The sequence below is a fragment of the Oenanthe melanoleuca genome, chromosome 2 (genome assembly GCF_029582105.1).
Source record: "Oenanthe melanoleuca isolate GR-GAL-2019-014 chromosome 2, OMel1.0, whole genome shotgun sequence".
In the NCBI taxonomy this organism is placed as follows: domain Eukaryota; kingdom Metazoa; phylum Chordata; class Aves; order Passeriformes; family Muscicapidae; genus Oenanthe; species Oenanthe melanoleuca.
In genome coordinates, this window is record NC_079335.1 from 129,159,754 (window position 1) to 129,174,673 (window position 14,920).

General features: G+C 35.9%; 1 protein-coding gene across 1 annotated transcript in view; it reads left to right on the forward strand.

Annotated features, from left to right (window-relative positions):
* The first annotated feature begins 253 nt into the window (after nucleotides 1–253).
* SLC39A12 (solute carrier family 39 member 12) overlaps nucleotides 254–14,920 on the forward strand; it is a 33,954-nt gene continuing 19,287 nt past the window's right edge. The window contains exons 1-5 of the mRNA XM_056484465.1: nucleotides 254–337; nucleotides 1,434–1,785; nucleotides 5,748–6,029; nucleotides 8,588–8,795; nucleotides 10,624–10,826. Coding sequence (XP_056340440.1) covers nucleotides 1,516–1,785; nucleotides 5,748–6,029; nucleotides 8,588–8,795; nucleotides 10,624–10,826 — 963 coding nt within the window. The 5' untranslated portion in view covers nucleotides 254–337; nucleotides 1,434–1,515. The remainder of the gene's footprint in view (nucleotides 338–1,433; nucleotides 1,786–5,747; nucleotides 6,030–8,587; nucleotides 8,796–10,623; nucleotides 10,827–14,920) is intronic.

Sequence of the window (14,920 nt, forward strand, 5' to 3'; positions counted from 1 at the left end):
TTTAGTAGATTTTATACATCTTGTACTTTTAAAATAGACTGTTTACATAAAATGATAGCTATGAGAATATGTGAAATAAATTCAATAATGCAGTGCTTAGAACTTGCAAGTACAAGAAGAACGTGTACTAATTCCTATCCACCTCCATTGTTACCTTAAGGGCAGCTCTCTCCATAGCAACTGAAAACTTTTCAAGGCAGCAATAAACTAATCCTCTCCAGCTTCCAGAGCACCATCAAGGAATTTTAAAAACATTGGACTTCCAGCAGCTAAATACTTCTGAGGATTCAGAAGGCCACAAAGCTAGATACACAAGCACACTTTTTCCCTTCAAAAGGTAAGAAAATAGCATTTAGAAATAAATGCTCATAATATCCTTGTAACAAAGATACATGTTCCTAATTGCTAACAGTAGAATATATCTAAACACCAAAAGATTTCCTAATATCTAAAAACATACTTTTATCTGACTAAATGCCCATTTGAATTCAGCAGTTCTTTTTAAATTTTAAATACTTTGTTGGCTGAGTTTCCTCTAAAAGAAGAAATGTATATCATATTGCAGTTCAAAGCAGATGAATGTATATGTGGCTGTTTAACACATGTGCATTACTATCTGAATATGTATGTCAGTGCCAGCGTCTGCCCATCAATAAAATCAAAACTTCTGTGGAAAACAGAAGTGAAACTCTTTTATATTTCTTGTGCTTTGATATTGGGATATATTACTGTTAAAGCAGAAGGAGAGGTTTATTAGAAGGATTGTGACAAGAGAGATTTATAGTAAAAACTGTCTTTTTGCACCTCGATTTAACAAGTTAAGCTTGTTTGTCTTGTTTATTCACTGAGTTCTTTGAGTGAAATTATAACCTCAGCTTTGTAATTCTTCCATCTCAGTAATGATCACTAATTATTAAATACATCCTCCTTTTTTCGTGCTGTATACCTGGGGTTTAGTAATGTTGATAAAGTGTTTTGACAATATAACCTGCTTTATATTATTGCTATGTAATGTAATTACTGCACATTCATATTACTATCAGACTAGTAATATTTATTTACAGCTATTTTTGTTACTAAAAACCTGTTTTTGTGATGAAATGAAAGTGAAAACCATGGTATTTTCCCGTTCTTACTGAAAAGAATTAGTGAATGCAATAACATAACACTGAAATGAAAGCCATAGACTTTATTTTTAAGAAAAGGGAAGGGCACTTTGAGACAACAACTTGCTGGCAATTCTAAAAAAGTTTTGAGGCCATGGTTGTCTTAGTTTCATGCTGTTCTGTGCTGTAAAGCCTTTACAGGCTCCCTGTTGTTCAAAAACAGCTTGTCACTGCAAATCAGCTTAGCCGACCAATTAATAAATCCTTTCGAACATATTGCATTCGCACTAATTAAAGGGTTGGATTTTTTCCCCCTTTACCATTCAGATTCTTCAAGTTTCCAGTTTAAGCTGTGAAGTGCAAACAACAATCCAACATTCAGTGCAGATCAGGCACTGCAGAAGAGGAGATGTGTTTTCTGACCAGGCATCCAGCTCTTGGGGTGGTATGTTCTGCTTTCATATTCAGCCTGCTCATTGCTGAAGGCCAGCCTGGGGAAGAGCATGGGCAGGATGGCAGCAATCCTCCCAGCAGAGGCTCTCTGGTGGAAGTTTTACGCATTCTCTCAGCTGAAAACACTGAGCTCCACATGAACCACTCACGAGAACTGGTCAAGGTGTTACTGGAGAGAGCTGAGTGCCCACAGCGGATTTATGGCATGCAAGAGGATTGTAATCTGGTTAGTGCTTCAATTAATGAGGGATATCTTTACAGGATCATCAGTGAGTTCTAACATTTGTTAGAGTGATACTGTCCTGAACACAATACCTAGACATGTAAAAAACTTATTGTTGCAGCGAAAAAATTGTCCCAGTCTTGTTTCATTTTGAATGATTATTATTTCTTGTTTGAGCTCATGAAGAGATATTCCAAGCAAGACAGATATTCCTTTTAAAGTTCCCAAGTGCTTGTTTTCCGGCAAAAATTTTTCTACTAAAAACTGGCCTAACAATAAAAGCATGAGCTTGAATTTGGGGTACAAGATTTCCACTGTGGAAAGACATAGGCAAATACTGGGGACTAGTTCTGCCCCTTTTTTTGTTGTCATTCTGGATTTTACTTCAAAAAAATAAAACCCAGACAGGATTGTCTCAGATTTATGTGCCACTTCACTGAAATATTCAAGATTAAGGGAAGGGTTTTGTAAGCAGTTCAGGTCAAGGAAAAGGAAAGGCAGAACAATGAATCTACAAATCCAAACTGAAACTGGAAGTAGTCCAGGGTACAGTTGCACAGAGGGATTGGTTGTCTACTTAAGAATATTTTCAGAACTCAGTCCTGATTCAATGGTGAAAGGACAGGGACAGTGTTACTGAGCAACTTAGCTGAAAGGGACGACAAAGGGCTTGCTCAGCCTTGGCTTTCATTACTTTGGCTCTGGCTCTGTTCAGTGACCTACATAAAGCACTTTATACCACACTTATGAAGATGATCTGAAAGGTGAATATTTTTACAAGGTGCTGTTTTCAGCAATCTGCCAAGACAATGAATCCCGTGCAGTATACAGCTGGTCACTTAACTGACCCTTCCTAAAAATGCTCCCTTTTTTCATATGAGTCCAAATGTGAAATTTACATAAATATTGTAGGTTCCTGACATTACCTAAATGGATAATTTTTAATGAAGGAGATTATTCACACATGGGCAACAAATGCGTATCAGATACGGGCCCAGATTGAAAACCCACGATGTGTTAAACATGGCTATATAGTCCTCCTAAAATTCACAAATTTAATAAATGGGACTAGATTTTTGTTTGGCCTTTATTTTTTTCTTCTTGAGTGGCATGTTTTTTTCTTGTATTTGTGATGTATTTCTGGAGAGTTTGCCCACTGTGTCCTTGGATGGATGAAATCTAAGGGAAACTTAGCTGAGGCTTACTTTGGTCAATACTGCTGCTCTGTACAGGCTTCATCTTGGAAATTTTCTAGAGGAAGACTTTGAGGACATTCACTATTTTCAGTACTTCTCAGTGTCATCTGAGTCAGAAACTGCACACATCCTGCCCTGTCAGTGTTTCTGTGCCAGAATCACAGGAACCTGGTTTTCTATAGGAAATCCTTAAGAGAGATGTAGCATTTTAAGTCACATGGAGCCCATGTGGTACTGTGCTGAAATCTTCCATGATGATTTAACAAGATTTGGTAAATCAAGACAGCAAAAACTGTGCAAGAAGCACTATCCTTCAAGTTTATCAAAATTTGAAACAGAATTCCCCACCTTAGCTTGGCATTTTCTTCCTCATACTTGTTGGGTATCACTAATTGATTTCAGATTCAATTTCCCTTCTAAATCCAGGATTCTGTTTATATCCCATGACTTTGTTTTCAGACTTTTTTTGTTTTGGTTTTTATGATATCTCTAATGGGCTTTTAAAAGCAGTGAAGTTTGACACTTTCTTTGGACCCTCTTCTGCTTTGTTGTTGCATGGTGGCCCTAAGACTCTGAGCAAGGGCTGGCATCAAACATTTTTTTATCTCCTAAGCACACAGAAGTCATATATTTTTTGCATGGGTAAGAAAAAAATTTTTTAACTTCTGGCCACTTGAACAAAAGAAACTGACTTCAGTACCCAAGTTCTGGGCTTTTTTTGTAGAAAATAAGCATTTCTAAATCAAGGATGGATGGTTATTCCTGTAAAAATATTAGTAGCAGCAAAAAACCTCCCAAACTAACAAACAAACAAAAAAACCAGCCTAGTGATGAACCACTTTATATTATCTTAATATCTCTTCAAGGGTCACTCACCATGGGCTATATATACTATGGAGTAACTGCATTTTTTACAAAGTATCTACTTCCTTTAAATTAGCAATTTTCTTTTCAGTCATCTTCCTTTCAAGAGCAAACAATGGACTCACTGATTGCAATTTATCCTTAGTGGATTTTAAAATCTTCCACGTATCTTTGAAAATCTTCCACTTTATGCCATATGTTTATTGTAATACTCCTGAGTGTTCATTAAGGCTAGTTGACTGACTTGAGGTCTTTGGGACAGAGAACAGAATGGCCTCCTCCTAATCTAAAAAGTAATTCTCAGAGACTGCATTAGGAAAAGTTAAAGACCTTGATAAACAATGCAGGCAGGACAGGACACAGTGAATCATACTGTAATATAGCATATTTATGTATATAAATAGTTAATAATAATAATATCTACAATTTTCTTTCTTTTTTTTTTTTTTTTTTTTTAGATTCATTATTTTGTGAATTTTTGTTAGAGTTCTTCATATTAAAAAGTAACAGCTCTCTCAGTTCCTCCAAGTAACTTTGGCTTCTGAACAATGACAATGACAATGTTTGTTTGATTAACCCAGCTTCAGTGTAGGAAAATGAACTAATGTACAAGGTGAGCCCCACCAAACAACCTGGCATGCTTGTAGCAGCAAAAAATTTATTCTGACCAACTGGATTTTGTCTGGATTCATTAATTTATTAGAGTGTAGTGTTGATCCTCCCACGGTATCACATGTGTTGTAGTTTCTTCTCTGAAATGTACAGTTCAGCTGCACTAGAATTGTGGAGGTTAGCTGACAACATCTATAACATGCTTGGAAAGGACTCTGCTCGAAAAAACAGGTACAGAATGAATAACATTAATTAAAACATTTCTTCAAGAGAGATTCTTTATTTTGGACTTCAGTGTCTTATTTCTCATACCCTGAGATAGACCTCTGTTGGTCTTCTGGTCTAATTTACAGACTCATTTTTGTATGAGCGGCACAAGTTTCTGAAAAGACTTTTTATATTAAGAAAAAGTTGAGAGAGAGAGAGAGAGATAGATAGATAGATATGTGTATATATATATATATATATATATATATACACACATAGTAAAAAATCTGTACTCAGATGTAAAGCCTGCACAGCGTTAATATGTAATTTCTGTCCCTCTTGAAATGCATTTGAAGGACTAAATGGGGTTGAGACCTTGTGCTGGCTCTCTGCACTGGATCTCATTGCTGCAGTTAACAGAATTCATTTAGAAACATAAAAATAGCTGTGTGATTACAGGCTAAATTATGTCTCTCAGCAGTGCTTTGAATATGGTATAACTTCTGTTTGCATAGCCTCAATTAACTACAGTTCAGCAACTGTTTTTTCTTATAATGCAAACGCATATATAAGGCACAGATGAAAATATGAATAGCCCTAGTCCTTATCTAATATATTTATAACCAGAAGTATAATCCGCTGAAGCTAGTGGAAGGTTTTTGCTCTCTACAATGATTGATCAGAATTATTCCTAATTGTAGGGAGTCTCAAACCACTAAATCATAGAATTATTGAATAAAGTCATAGAATAGTTTGAGTTTGAAGAGACCTGAAAGATCATGTAGTTCCACTCTCCCTACCATTGAACAGGTTGCTCAAAGTGTCATCTCAATGACACTTGACTTTTCTTAAAATCAAAAGGAGCTTTGAGAAAAAACCCTATGGTGTGATCTTGCAGCCATAGAATTGCAATGAATTACCTGCATCCTCCTCCTGCCACTCCATCAGCATGCATCTGTGTAGTTTTAGGTTTGATCCCTTAAATATAGAAGTTGTATTCTTCTGTTGTCCTTCCTATCTGTATTTGCAGATGCCTGGCAGGGTGTCACTTGAGTTGAATTTCCATTTATTTTTATTTCTTCACAGTGCCTTGAACCAGATGCTTTGTTAATAATAGCTGGAGGACATTTAGAAGACCATCTCAGTGAAGAAGTATTTGAGAGAATTTCTCTTATTCTTCTCTACTACATTCTTCATCGTAGAGATATGTGTTCTTCAGAATTCAGCTTGAATGATAAGGATTATAAATTTTACCTACAGAGTATGCTTAGTTTAAGACATGATGAAGACTGTTATTATTTTTCACGGAATGAAACTGAAGATATTTTAGCTGCAGTAAGGCAGCATTTTAAAACTTCTGAAAACCAGGTAAAGAAAACCTATGTAAAAATAACTTCATCATTATTACCAGTATAATGCCTTTATGCTAGTAGAGAGACTATGCCAGTAATCCCAGTCATCCAGAAGACTGGTAAATGAAAGTGTCTGAGCACAGGTTGAACACTGGTATTGTGTTGTATGTGCTGTTTAATGCTTTTCTTTGAGTTGTTTCTGGCATGTGCCACTTCCACAGGGTCTGCTGTGAAGTGGGTGGGGAGGTGCTGCAGTTTAGGGACGATTCCTAATAGGTAGTTTAGAAGCAGTTGCTCTGCTTGGGGCAGATGGAAAAGAGCACAGCTGTGTGCATGCAAGATCTTGCACTTGGCTCCAAGGACAGAAAACACTTTCTCATCTCTGATATTTGTTAACATAGATACGCTACCAGTGATCTATGAGACCTATTTGAAACAGATCTATAAGTATCTATTTGAGATCCTTAACTCAAATAGAATCTATAAAATAATAGAATAATATTCTAGAGTTCAAAGTCAAAGTATTTCAATGTTATAAAGCAGAACAAACCCATTACTGGCTGGTATAGGAGAAAGAACGAATTATTTTGCTGTGATGAAATCCTTGTCATGTTCTACACTTCCATGTCTATCCAAGGCTGAATAGAATGAAGAATGTGTTCAAAGACACGATGGGTTCCTTCAGCTGGAACACATACATTTGTGAGTAATTATCTACCAGCGTGGATATGCCTTGTAGAAAGATTGTTAAAGATAAGCTTAAATTTAAAGTTGAAAAGAAAAACCCCCGATATTGACTATTTTCAGCTAAAATAATAGTTTCTAAGTCAGGAAACATGCTGAGTTTTCCCACTGCTGTTAAGAATTCCTTCTCTCAAATAGGATTTATAAAATAACAGAATAATCTAGAGTTCAAAGTCGAAGAACAACTTTGCCTTGTAATGAGCAATAAAACAGGTTTTTGCCAAATTAGGTAACTCCTAAAGTACAGGTTGACCTCCTGTTTGTAGCCTCTTAGATCTGTTCAATGTATTGAGTTAAATTTGGTTTATACAAAGCTCAAATTTGGCCTTTTCATTAGGTTTTCATTTGCAGCATAGTGTAGTAGGGTTTTCTGCACAAACAGAAGATGCGTAGGAGACCTTGCTGTGACCAGAATGTTGAGGACCTCCAGTTCCTCTCTTTGTCTTCTTTGTGTGGTTGTTTCCCACCATAAATTATTCATTGACCAGTTCTTTTGGTTGAGTCATGGTGAACGTGCCGATTTCCAAGAACTCCAATGGTATCTGAGCAACTAAAGAGACATTGGAGGCTATTTGGAATGTCAAGATAGAATAACAACCCAAAAAATATTTTACTGAAGGTTCTGTTTGTTTATGCTGGCAATAGAATCAGTTGTCAAGCCTGTCTAGTAACTGAGACTTCACCACTCACTGACTTGAGGGAAAAGAAGTTCCTTTTATGAAAGGTACACAAAACATAATAGCATAATACTTGGAATCTCAACACTTGAGTTGTGGAAAAGGGCCAATGATGCAGGGTAGTCATAGAAGAAAAGCATTTTTAGTGGCTCTTTATGTTGTTTTGGTTTCACAGAAACCAAATATCCTCTTCTTTAGTCATGGCACCTAATACCTTGGTTGAAATAAGAGATTAAATTTTGGGTTATGAAAATTTTGATGTATAGTGAATGAGCATGGAAAGAAATGGCAGCTTTCTCTCTGAAGTGTTTATGGCCTGCATAAGGAGAGATGAGTGTGTATGAAATAAATTTTTGCTGTACTGGCTCATCTAGCTGACTTTTTAATTTTGTTAATATTAGCTAGAAAAAATTAAGTAATTTTTTGCCTTTGTTGTTTTTGTAGTTGTTGCTGTTGTTTCATTCAAACACAACTATTTGCAGTGAAAATAAATGAGAAAGGAAAAAAAGGGAAGAAAGTATGAAAAGGGGCATAAATTTCTGGGCAACTAAGAGAGTTTGCAGACCTCCACACACATGGCTGTATACCATTGACTACTGTTTTTATTTGTCACCCAGCAGGAAAGTCACTCTTTATCAGCAAAATTATATCTTTCCATATTGTTCCCATATAAGTGCTTCATAAAAAACTATTGATTCCTTTGAGTAGGTGAGGAACTAAATACATTTAAAGGATTCTTTCTGAAGTTTGGGATGAAGATTAACATCTGTATTATTTGAGCCAATTTCTCCTACCTTAACAGAAATTCCTCCCCTTTCTTCCACTTTCTGGTGGTATATGTCAATGTAAGTGAGGAGAACACTTGGAACAATAGAAACAGCAGGAAAATAACACTAAGCAAAAATAACCTGGATGAAGGGCTACTTTTTCTCCATTGGACACTGAGTAAATGTTCTAGATTTTTAATTCTATGCCTGTTCTCCTGAAAATGTCCTTTGATTAGCTGTCCTGCTGGCAATTACAGCTTACATCTTGGCGTTTTTCTACTCTGGCTGTCTGTGAAATTGTTCTCGCCAGTTTCTCCTCCTGTCACTCTGATTATTTAAATGAAGGTGAGCAGGACTGTCTTCATGCTGTTTTCTCCTGATTTCAGTGTGTTGATGTGAGCACTCTGGAGAAAAATGCTGATATAATGGACAGAGATGGTGCTGATGAAAACACTCTTCCACGCCTGGCTGCTTTAATCCTTACTCTGGCTCTACAAGGAGTCTGTATGGGGAAAGCAAGTTTGCCTTCCCCAGATTTCTTTATAAAATATATTTTCAGTTCTCTAAATAGTACCACTGAGCTACAAGTGACAGGTAAGCTGGAGTATGCAAAGTTTATTTTCTTCAGGAAAGTTTATTGCTGGACTTATCAGAAATGCTACTTAGCCATAAATAAATAGACGTATAGGAGAGCTCTAAATAGTCCAAAAATAACAAAACAAAACAAGACAAATGCTGAACTCTCAGCAGCAGCAACTATTAATTTCTGTAAAAGGTTGTGCCTGCTTAACAGTTTTAGGAGCTACACCATCAATGCAGGGCCTGGTATTGATTTAGAAGGTTGTTATAGGACATCTACTTTTCCTTTTTTGCAGGCAACTGCTAACAGCAACAGTTTACAAGCTTTTCAAAGCTTTTTAAAAAGTTACATTAAGTATGGGTTAAAGCAGATTAAAAAGTTGAACTGAACATAGGCAAAAACATTTTTAACATTCATAGGTAACATGGCGGCACATTGAATCACAGAAATAAATATTAAAAATTAATAATCCTTAGCCCTAAACTGGGATCCTAGATTGTACTTACATAAACTGGTTTGGCAGCAAAGCCCTTCCTTTAAAATTGCCCAGTCAGATCTTGTAAAATAATTCTCACAAGAATGGATGTAGCTGTCTCAGCACAGTGCTACTAAATAGCTATATGGTGAAATCTGGGCCTCAGTGAAGATAACAGCAGGACTGTATGGTTGGTGGAGTTAGAATGTCATTCAGATAAACAAAAAAAATATTCTTAACCTGTTTGTAACAAGGTCTATTTTAAGTCTAAACTCATTATACTATCCCTTTAAAATTTATTTAAATTCTTAATAGTAACTTCAGGAAAGAGTAACAATCTGTAAGCATAGAAAAAGATAATTAGATTTTACTGCATTTAGAAAACAAGTTTGTAGCTCCATTCATATCTGTTTAAGTAGCCAAAAGAAAGTAGTGAAACAGCTTATCAGAAACCTTTTTGTGAGATTTTCCGTTAAGATTATACCATTTGGTTTTTCTGGGTAATGTGAATAATAAATAAAGGATTATATGAAAACATTCCCATTTATCTAAATTTCTTTAAAATTAATTTGTGGACCACTTTTTAATGGACAAACTAAAGTTTACAGAATTTATGCTATGGCTTCATTTGAAAGTGCAGGGGTGAAGGAAGGTGATAAGGAGGATAGGATAGGGCCTGCCCCCTCAAGTAACTGGGCATTGCATCAGAAGAAGCACCCATTGCACCCAAACTATGTCATGAGGTACATCTGTGAGTGAGCTCAGATTTGTATTAGAGGTCCTTGCTCTCTCCTTCCTGTGTCTGTGAGCAGGCATGCTTCCCAGTTAACCAAAGGAGAGAAAAAATTCACTGTCTTGTGCTGCACTTCTGAGGTTCAAGGGCGGCACAGCATCCTAAAGATTGACTTCAGGACACCCTATAGAGGACCTGTTTTCTGGACCAAATACCTGGCTGAGGTAGCTCAGTGTGGTGTTCCATTTATGCAGGAAAATTTCTGAAACAGTGAAGTTATTTAGCAACTACTAGATAACCTTGTCAGAGATGCTGATTAAATGAAAGGCGAAATGAAGGAACAGTCGCATCTGGTTTTTTTCATAGGCAAAACACCTGAGTGCTATATGTAAAGAAGTGGAACTTCCAGAGTTGTTAAGCAGAAATTGTCTCCAGTGCCAAACTCAGAAAATAGTATTAAAATGAGGAATTTGAATCAATGTTATAACAAAAAAAAAAAAAAAAAAAAAAAAAAAAAAAAAAAAAAAAAAAAAAAAAAAGAAAAAAAATTACTGTCTTCTGTCTTTTAAGTATTTTTGTCTTTTAAGTGTGCATTTTCCTATGGTAACATGTCTGTTCTCTAATGAATTACTAGAACTAGAACAACTACTAAATGTGCTTACAGCCAAAAAGACCTGCACTGTAAATGGACAATTTCACAGTCACAAAAGAAGACGTTACAGTTTGGCAATCAGAGATACTGGAAGAAGAAATACTCCAGTCAAAGGAAATCGTACAAAGGGAGACTATCTGAAAGGCTATTTTGAAGATGGTGAAAGGAACACAGATTGGGACCAGGTTAGTTTATTTTTATGTTCTTATAGTGTTGGAGGCAGAATTTCACTGACAGAAGTTTAAATTTATTTGCAAACCATGCAATATGTCTACCAAACCATGCAAATACTGTAAAACATATTTGTTTCAAAAAGGCATGCAGATATGGATGAAAATATATATTTATATAGCTATATCTTTTAAAATATTAATTGGGGAAAAAACTTTGTGGATGTTGAATGTGCAATTAAAGTCACTGAGGGGGGCTAACAATGGTTAGTGTTACATGGATTCTGGTGTTCCTTCAAGATTCAGAGAACTGGAGTAACATGACTTTGATGCTTTCATATAGTTGTTAGAGATTTCTTGTTGTTTTATGTTACAGATTTTCTAGGACCCCTTAAGTGACCTAGTAGAAAGAAGGATTGTTTTTCACTAAGGAAAGCAAAGTAAATTAAATTTTCTGTGGAAGTTGCTTTTAAAAGGCTTCTGTAAATTGAAGATTGGGCATTTCAAAACTCTTTTCATAGCTGTCTGTGGAATCTAGATGCCTTCTTTAGGAAGTATAAAATCTGTAAAACAGATCCTTAGCTACTTCCCAATGTCCTCTCTGAGGACTTTGAAGGACACTGGCTTATTGCAGATGATTTTATCCTTATCCTAAGAATTTGAAAATAAATAAATTTTATTTATGGCAACAGTCAAGATGGTAACTGACTTCATCCTTTAGACTGAGTATCGTTCCTTAGAGAAAAAAAAGATACTTTAAAGTAGATAATTGGTATATATTTTGATGTATACATTTGAAATACATGCTTTAAAGAACACTTTTCTATTGTTTTCAATCCTTTACCATTTATATTAACTGAGTGGTAAGGTTTCTCCTCCATTTAGGAGAACTGAGTGATATGCAATTGACTTTTTCTGTGTGGTCATTTTATGATATGGGCAGTTGAGACAAATTTCATCTGGTGAAATGCGATTCTGATAGATATTTATCTGTGTAATTGTATTGCATTTGAAATGCATACTCTGTCAATACGTTAATTTCTTTGCAGCTGCCCACAAAAAAGGATCATGCTGATCAGCATGATGAGGCTTTTAATGGGGTCACAAAATAATCTTAAATTAAGGTCATTTTAAATGTGTTTCATATGAATTTTAAATTATGAAGATCAGAAATCAGTAGTGATTCTATCTGTAAAAGAAATAAAACTGTTCTCCAGCAATTGAAGTATTTTTTATGCTCAGTTTTTGATTTCTTGAATTTCTGAGACTGACTGCAACTCAAAAGATAAGTGTGCAGGAGCATTAACTGAGTCTTAGGAGTCGACTGAGGGCCGCGTATTCTGTATACATAATCAAAAATCACAAAGAAGCATCTGGACAGAAGATAATTTCTCTTCTGTATTAATTCCTAATTTCTAAGGGTTTTTTTTCCATTCCTGTTCTTTTTAGCTATGCCTATTTTCCTTGACATATTTCATTAGAACACTTTATGTTTCATTGCTGTATTGCTAGTTTTGTCTCCTGTTTTCTGCACCTGTGATACCCATTGTGCTTATTAGTATCAGATTCTGCTACATACAAGACATTGACTTGTCTATGGCTTGTGCTTGCCGACTGCATTGAGATCTGTAATTTAAATTTTATATAGGAATAATTATTCTTAACATTACCAAAGAAAAAGGGTCACTGCTTTCTTTTAAACATCATTGTTTCTACAATTAAAATGTATATAAAAATGTAAGTGGCAGACGATCTAATAAGATAAATAATCTTAAATTCCATTAAACTATGTAACAATGTCTATGTATTCATTTATTCTTCCTCATTAAACAAGCATGGATTTTGGAAACCCAGATCATCCATCCATCCATCCATCCATCCATCCATCCATCCATCCATCCATCCATTTTTCACATTAAAATATGTAAAATCAATGTGCTTATTTCTTTGATATCATCCTCCAAGAGTACACACAGTTGCTTTTCTAATGGAGACAGTTCTCTGACTCCTTATGTTAAAAAGCTTAAAAGGCTGGGGCTTGCAACTAGAAAAGATGCAGGTTCTCATGCCCCATGTCTTACAAGAACATTTTACTAAATACACCTTAACAGCTATTTTTTATGTATGGGTGGACAGTTTATTTTTACAGATGAGATTTTGCTTTTAATTGAAAATTCCTTGTAATAGAGTCACATTAAAATTTAGGTTAGTAATAATCCTGCACCTCATCTTGTCTATTGTAATTTTCAAAAAAGAGCCAAATTCAAAGTCAGATCAGGTTTCACAGAGCCATGTCCAGCTGAATTCTGAATGTATTCAAAACCTGGGTTTATACAGTCGTTTTTGGGAAACCTGTACTAGTGCTTTATTGCCTTCATCTTGATGGACTTCTTTATCAAATTGGATTTTTTCATTGCTGCAATACCTTTCACCTCTCATTCTTTTGCTGTATGCCTCTGAGAAGATTCTGGTTATCTCTTCCCTCTAAACCACCTTAGATAGCTGTAGACTTAAGATACCCACCAACCCTTCTCTTCCCAAACTGAACAAATGCAGGTCTCTCAGCCTCTCCTGGCACATCAGGTGCTGCAGCTCCATCTTGGTGGCCCTCCACTGAACTTCCCTCAATTTCCCAGTGTCTTGCTGGTTATTGAGCTGGACATAGTTCAGATGTGGACTCACATGTCCTGAGTGGTGGACAATATTCTTTCTCCAGTGCTTGCTGGCTCTGCTCTTGCTAATGCAGCCAGTGTGAAGTTAGTGGCCATTGCCACAAGGGCACACTGGTGGCTCGTGTTCAAGTTTCCTGTCAGGACCCACCCCACTGGCTTTTTCTGCAAACCTGCCTTCCTCTGGCCGGTTTTCCCTTGCCTTTATGGATGCATGGGGTTATTTTGTGTGAAGCACAATAAGTTTGCCTTGGCTGATCTTCATGAAGGTCTGGTCAGCCCATGTCTCTGTCTTGTCAAGGTCCCTCTAAATAGAAGCTGCACCCATCAGCATACTGACTAATGGGCCCAGTTGAATTTCACCTGTGAATGCCATCTGGTGCACTCTGTGCCATCACTCAAGTTGTTGGTGCAGGTGTTGGATATTTTCATCTCTGCTCCCACTGGTCAGCAATGCTGCTCATAACCAGCCAAAATCCTAATCTTCCAACTTGATACTACATGTCAGTGTTCCCTAGTTCTAGAGTCAAAACCACACAGAACAGGCAAAATGAAGGTCTCATCCAATATGGAAGCTGCTGAATTGTCTTCATGCTCTCCTTTGGCTTGAAGGCAGAACAAAATATGTCCAGGTGACAAGATGATCCATTATGCTGGACTTGAATGTGGTTTTCAGAAAAAAATGTATCAGTGCTCAATTATTTCAGTTTCTTAGTGAACCACAAGGCATATTTTATTTCACTAATAGATGAGAAAAGTCAGGAATGTGTTTGGTTTAACCGGGTTATTTAAAAGTAATTACACTTAACAACTTCAAAAGAAGCTTCAGCTTCTGTAATGAGAGAAGGAATATTTAGGAATCCCTTGAGTCTCAGATGCAGACCAATTTAAATGAAAGAAAATTGTTTGGTTTTAAATATTGAATCACAGCTCATCAGATGAGATTAAGAAATGAAGATTGTTCCTTTAAGTATGGTAACATATTTGAACTGAAGTTCTTCTGTTTAAAAACGTTTACAGAATTTTCCACTAAAAGTTTTCTTATGTCAACTACTCATGTTTTTACTAGAAGTTTCATCCTGGAGGGGAAAACCCAATTCTTCATGAAAATTTTTGAAATATAAATGGTCCCATGAAACATTGCTTCTTTTGACAAAGAGATGCTCCAAACAGGAACAAAATGTAGTTGGAATTCTGAAGTATCTCTAATAATACAATTATTAAGCAATTTTTAGACCAATTTTAGACTATGTAACATCTAGTTTGCTGACATGTCCTCATTTAATGAATTAAAAAAGCTAACTTATTTCATATCTTACTGAAGATGCAGTACAAGGACGAATCTCAGTATTGCTTTGATGTAGGCAGTATCTTATACTAATAGCACTATTACTGCAAATAATGTAGTTTCACAGGAATAGCTAAGAATTTAGTTTGTAT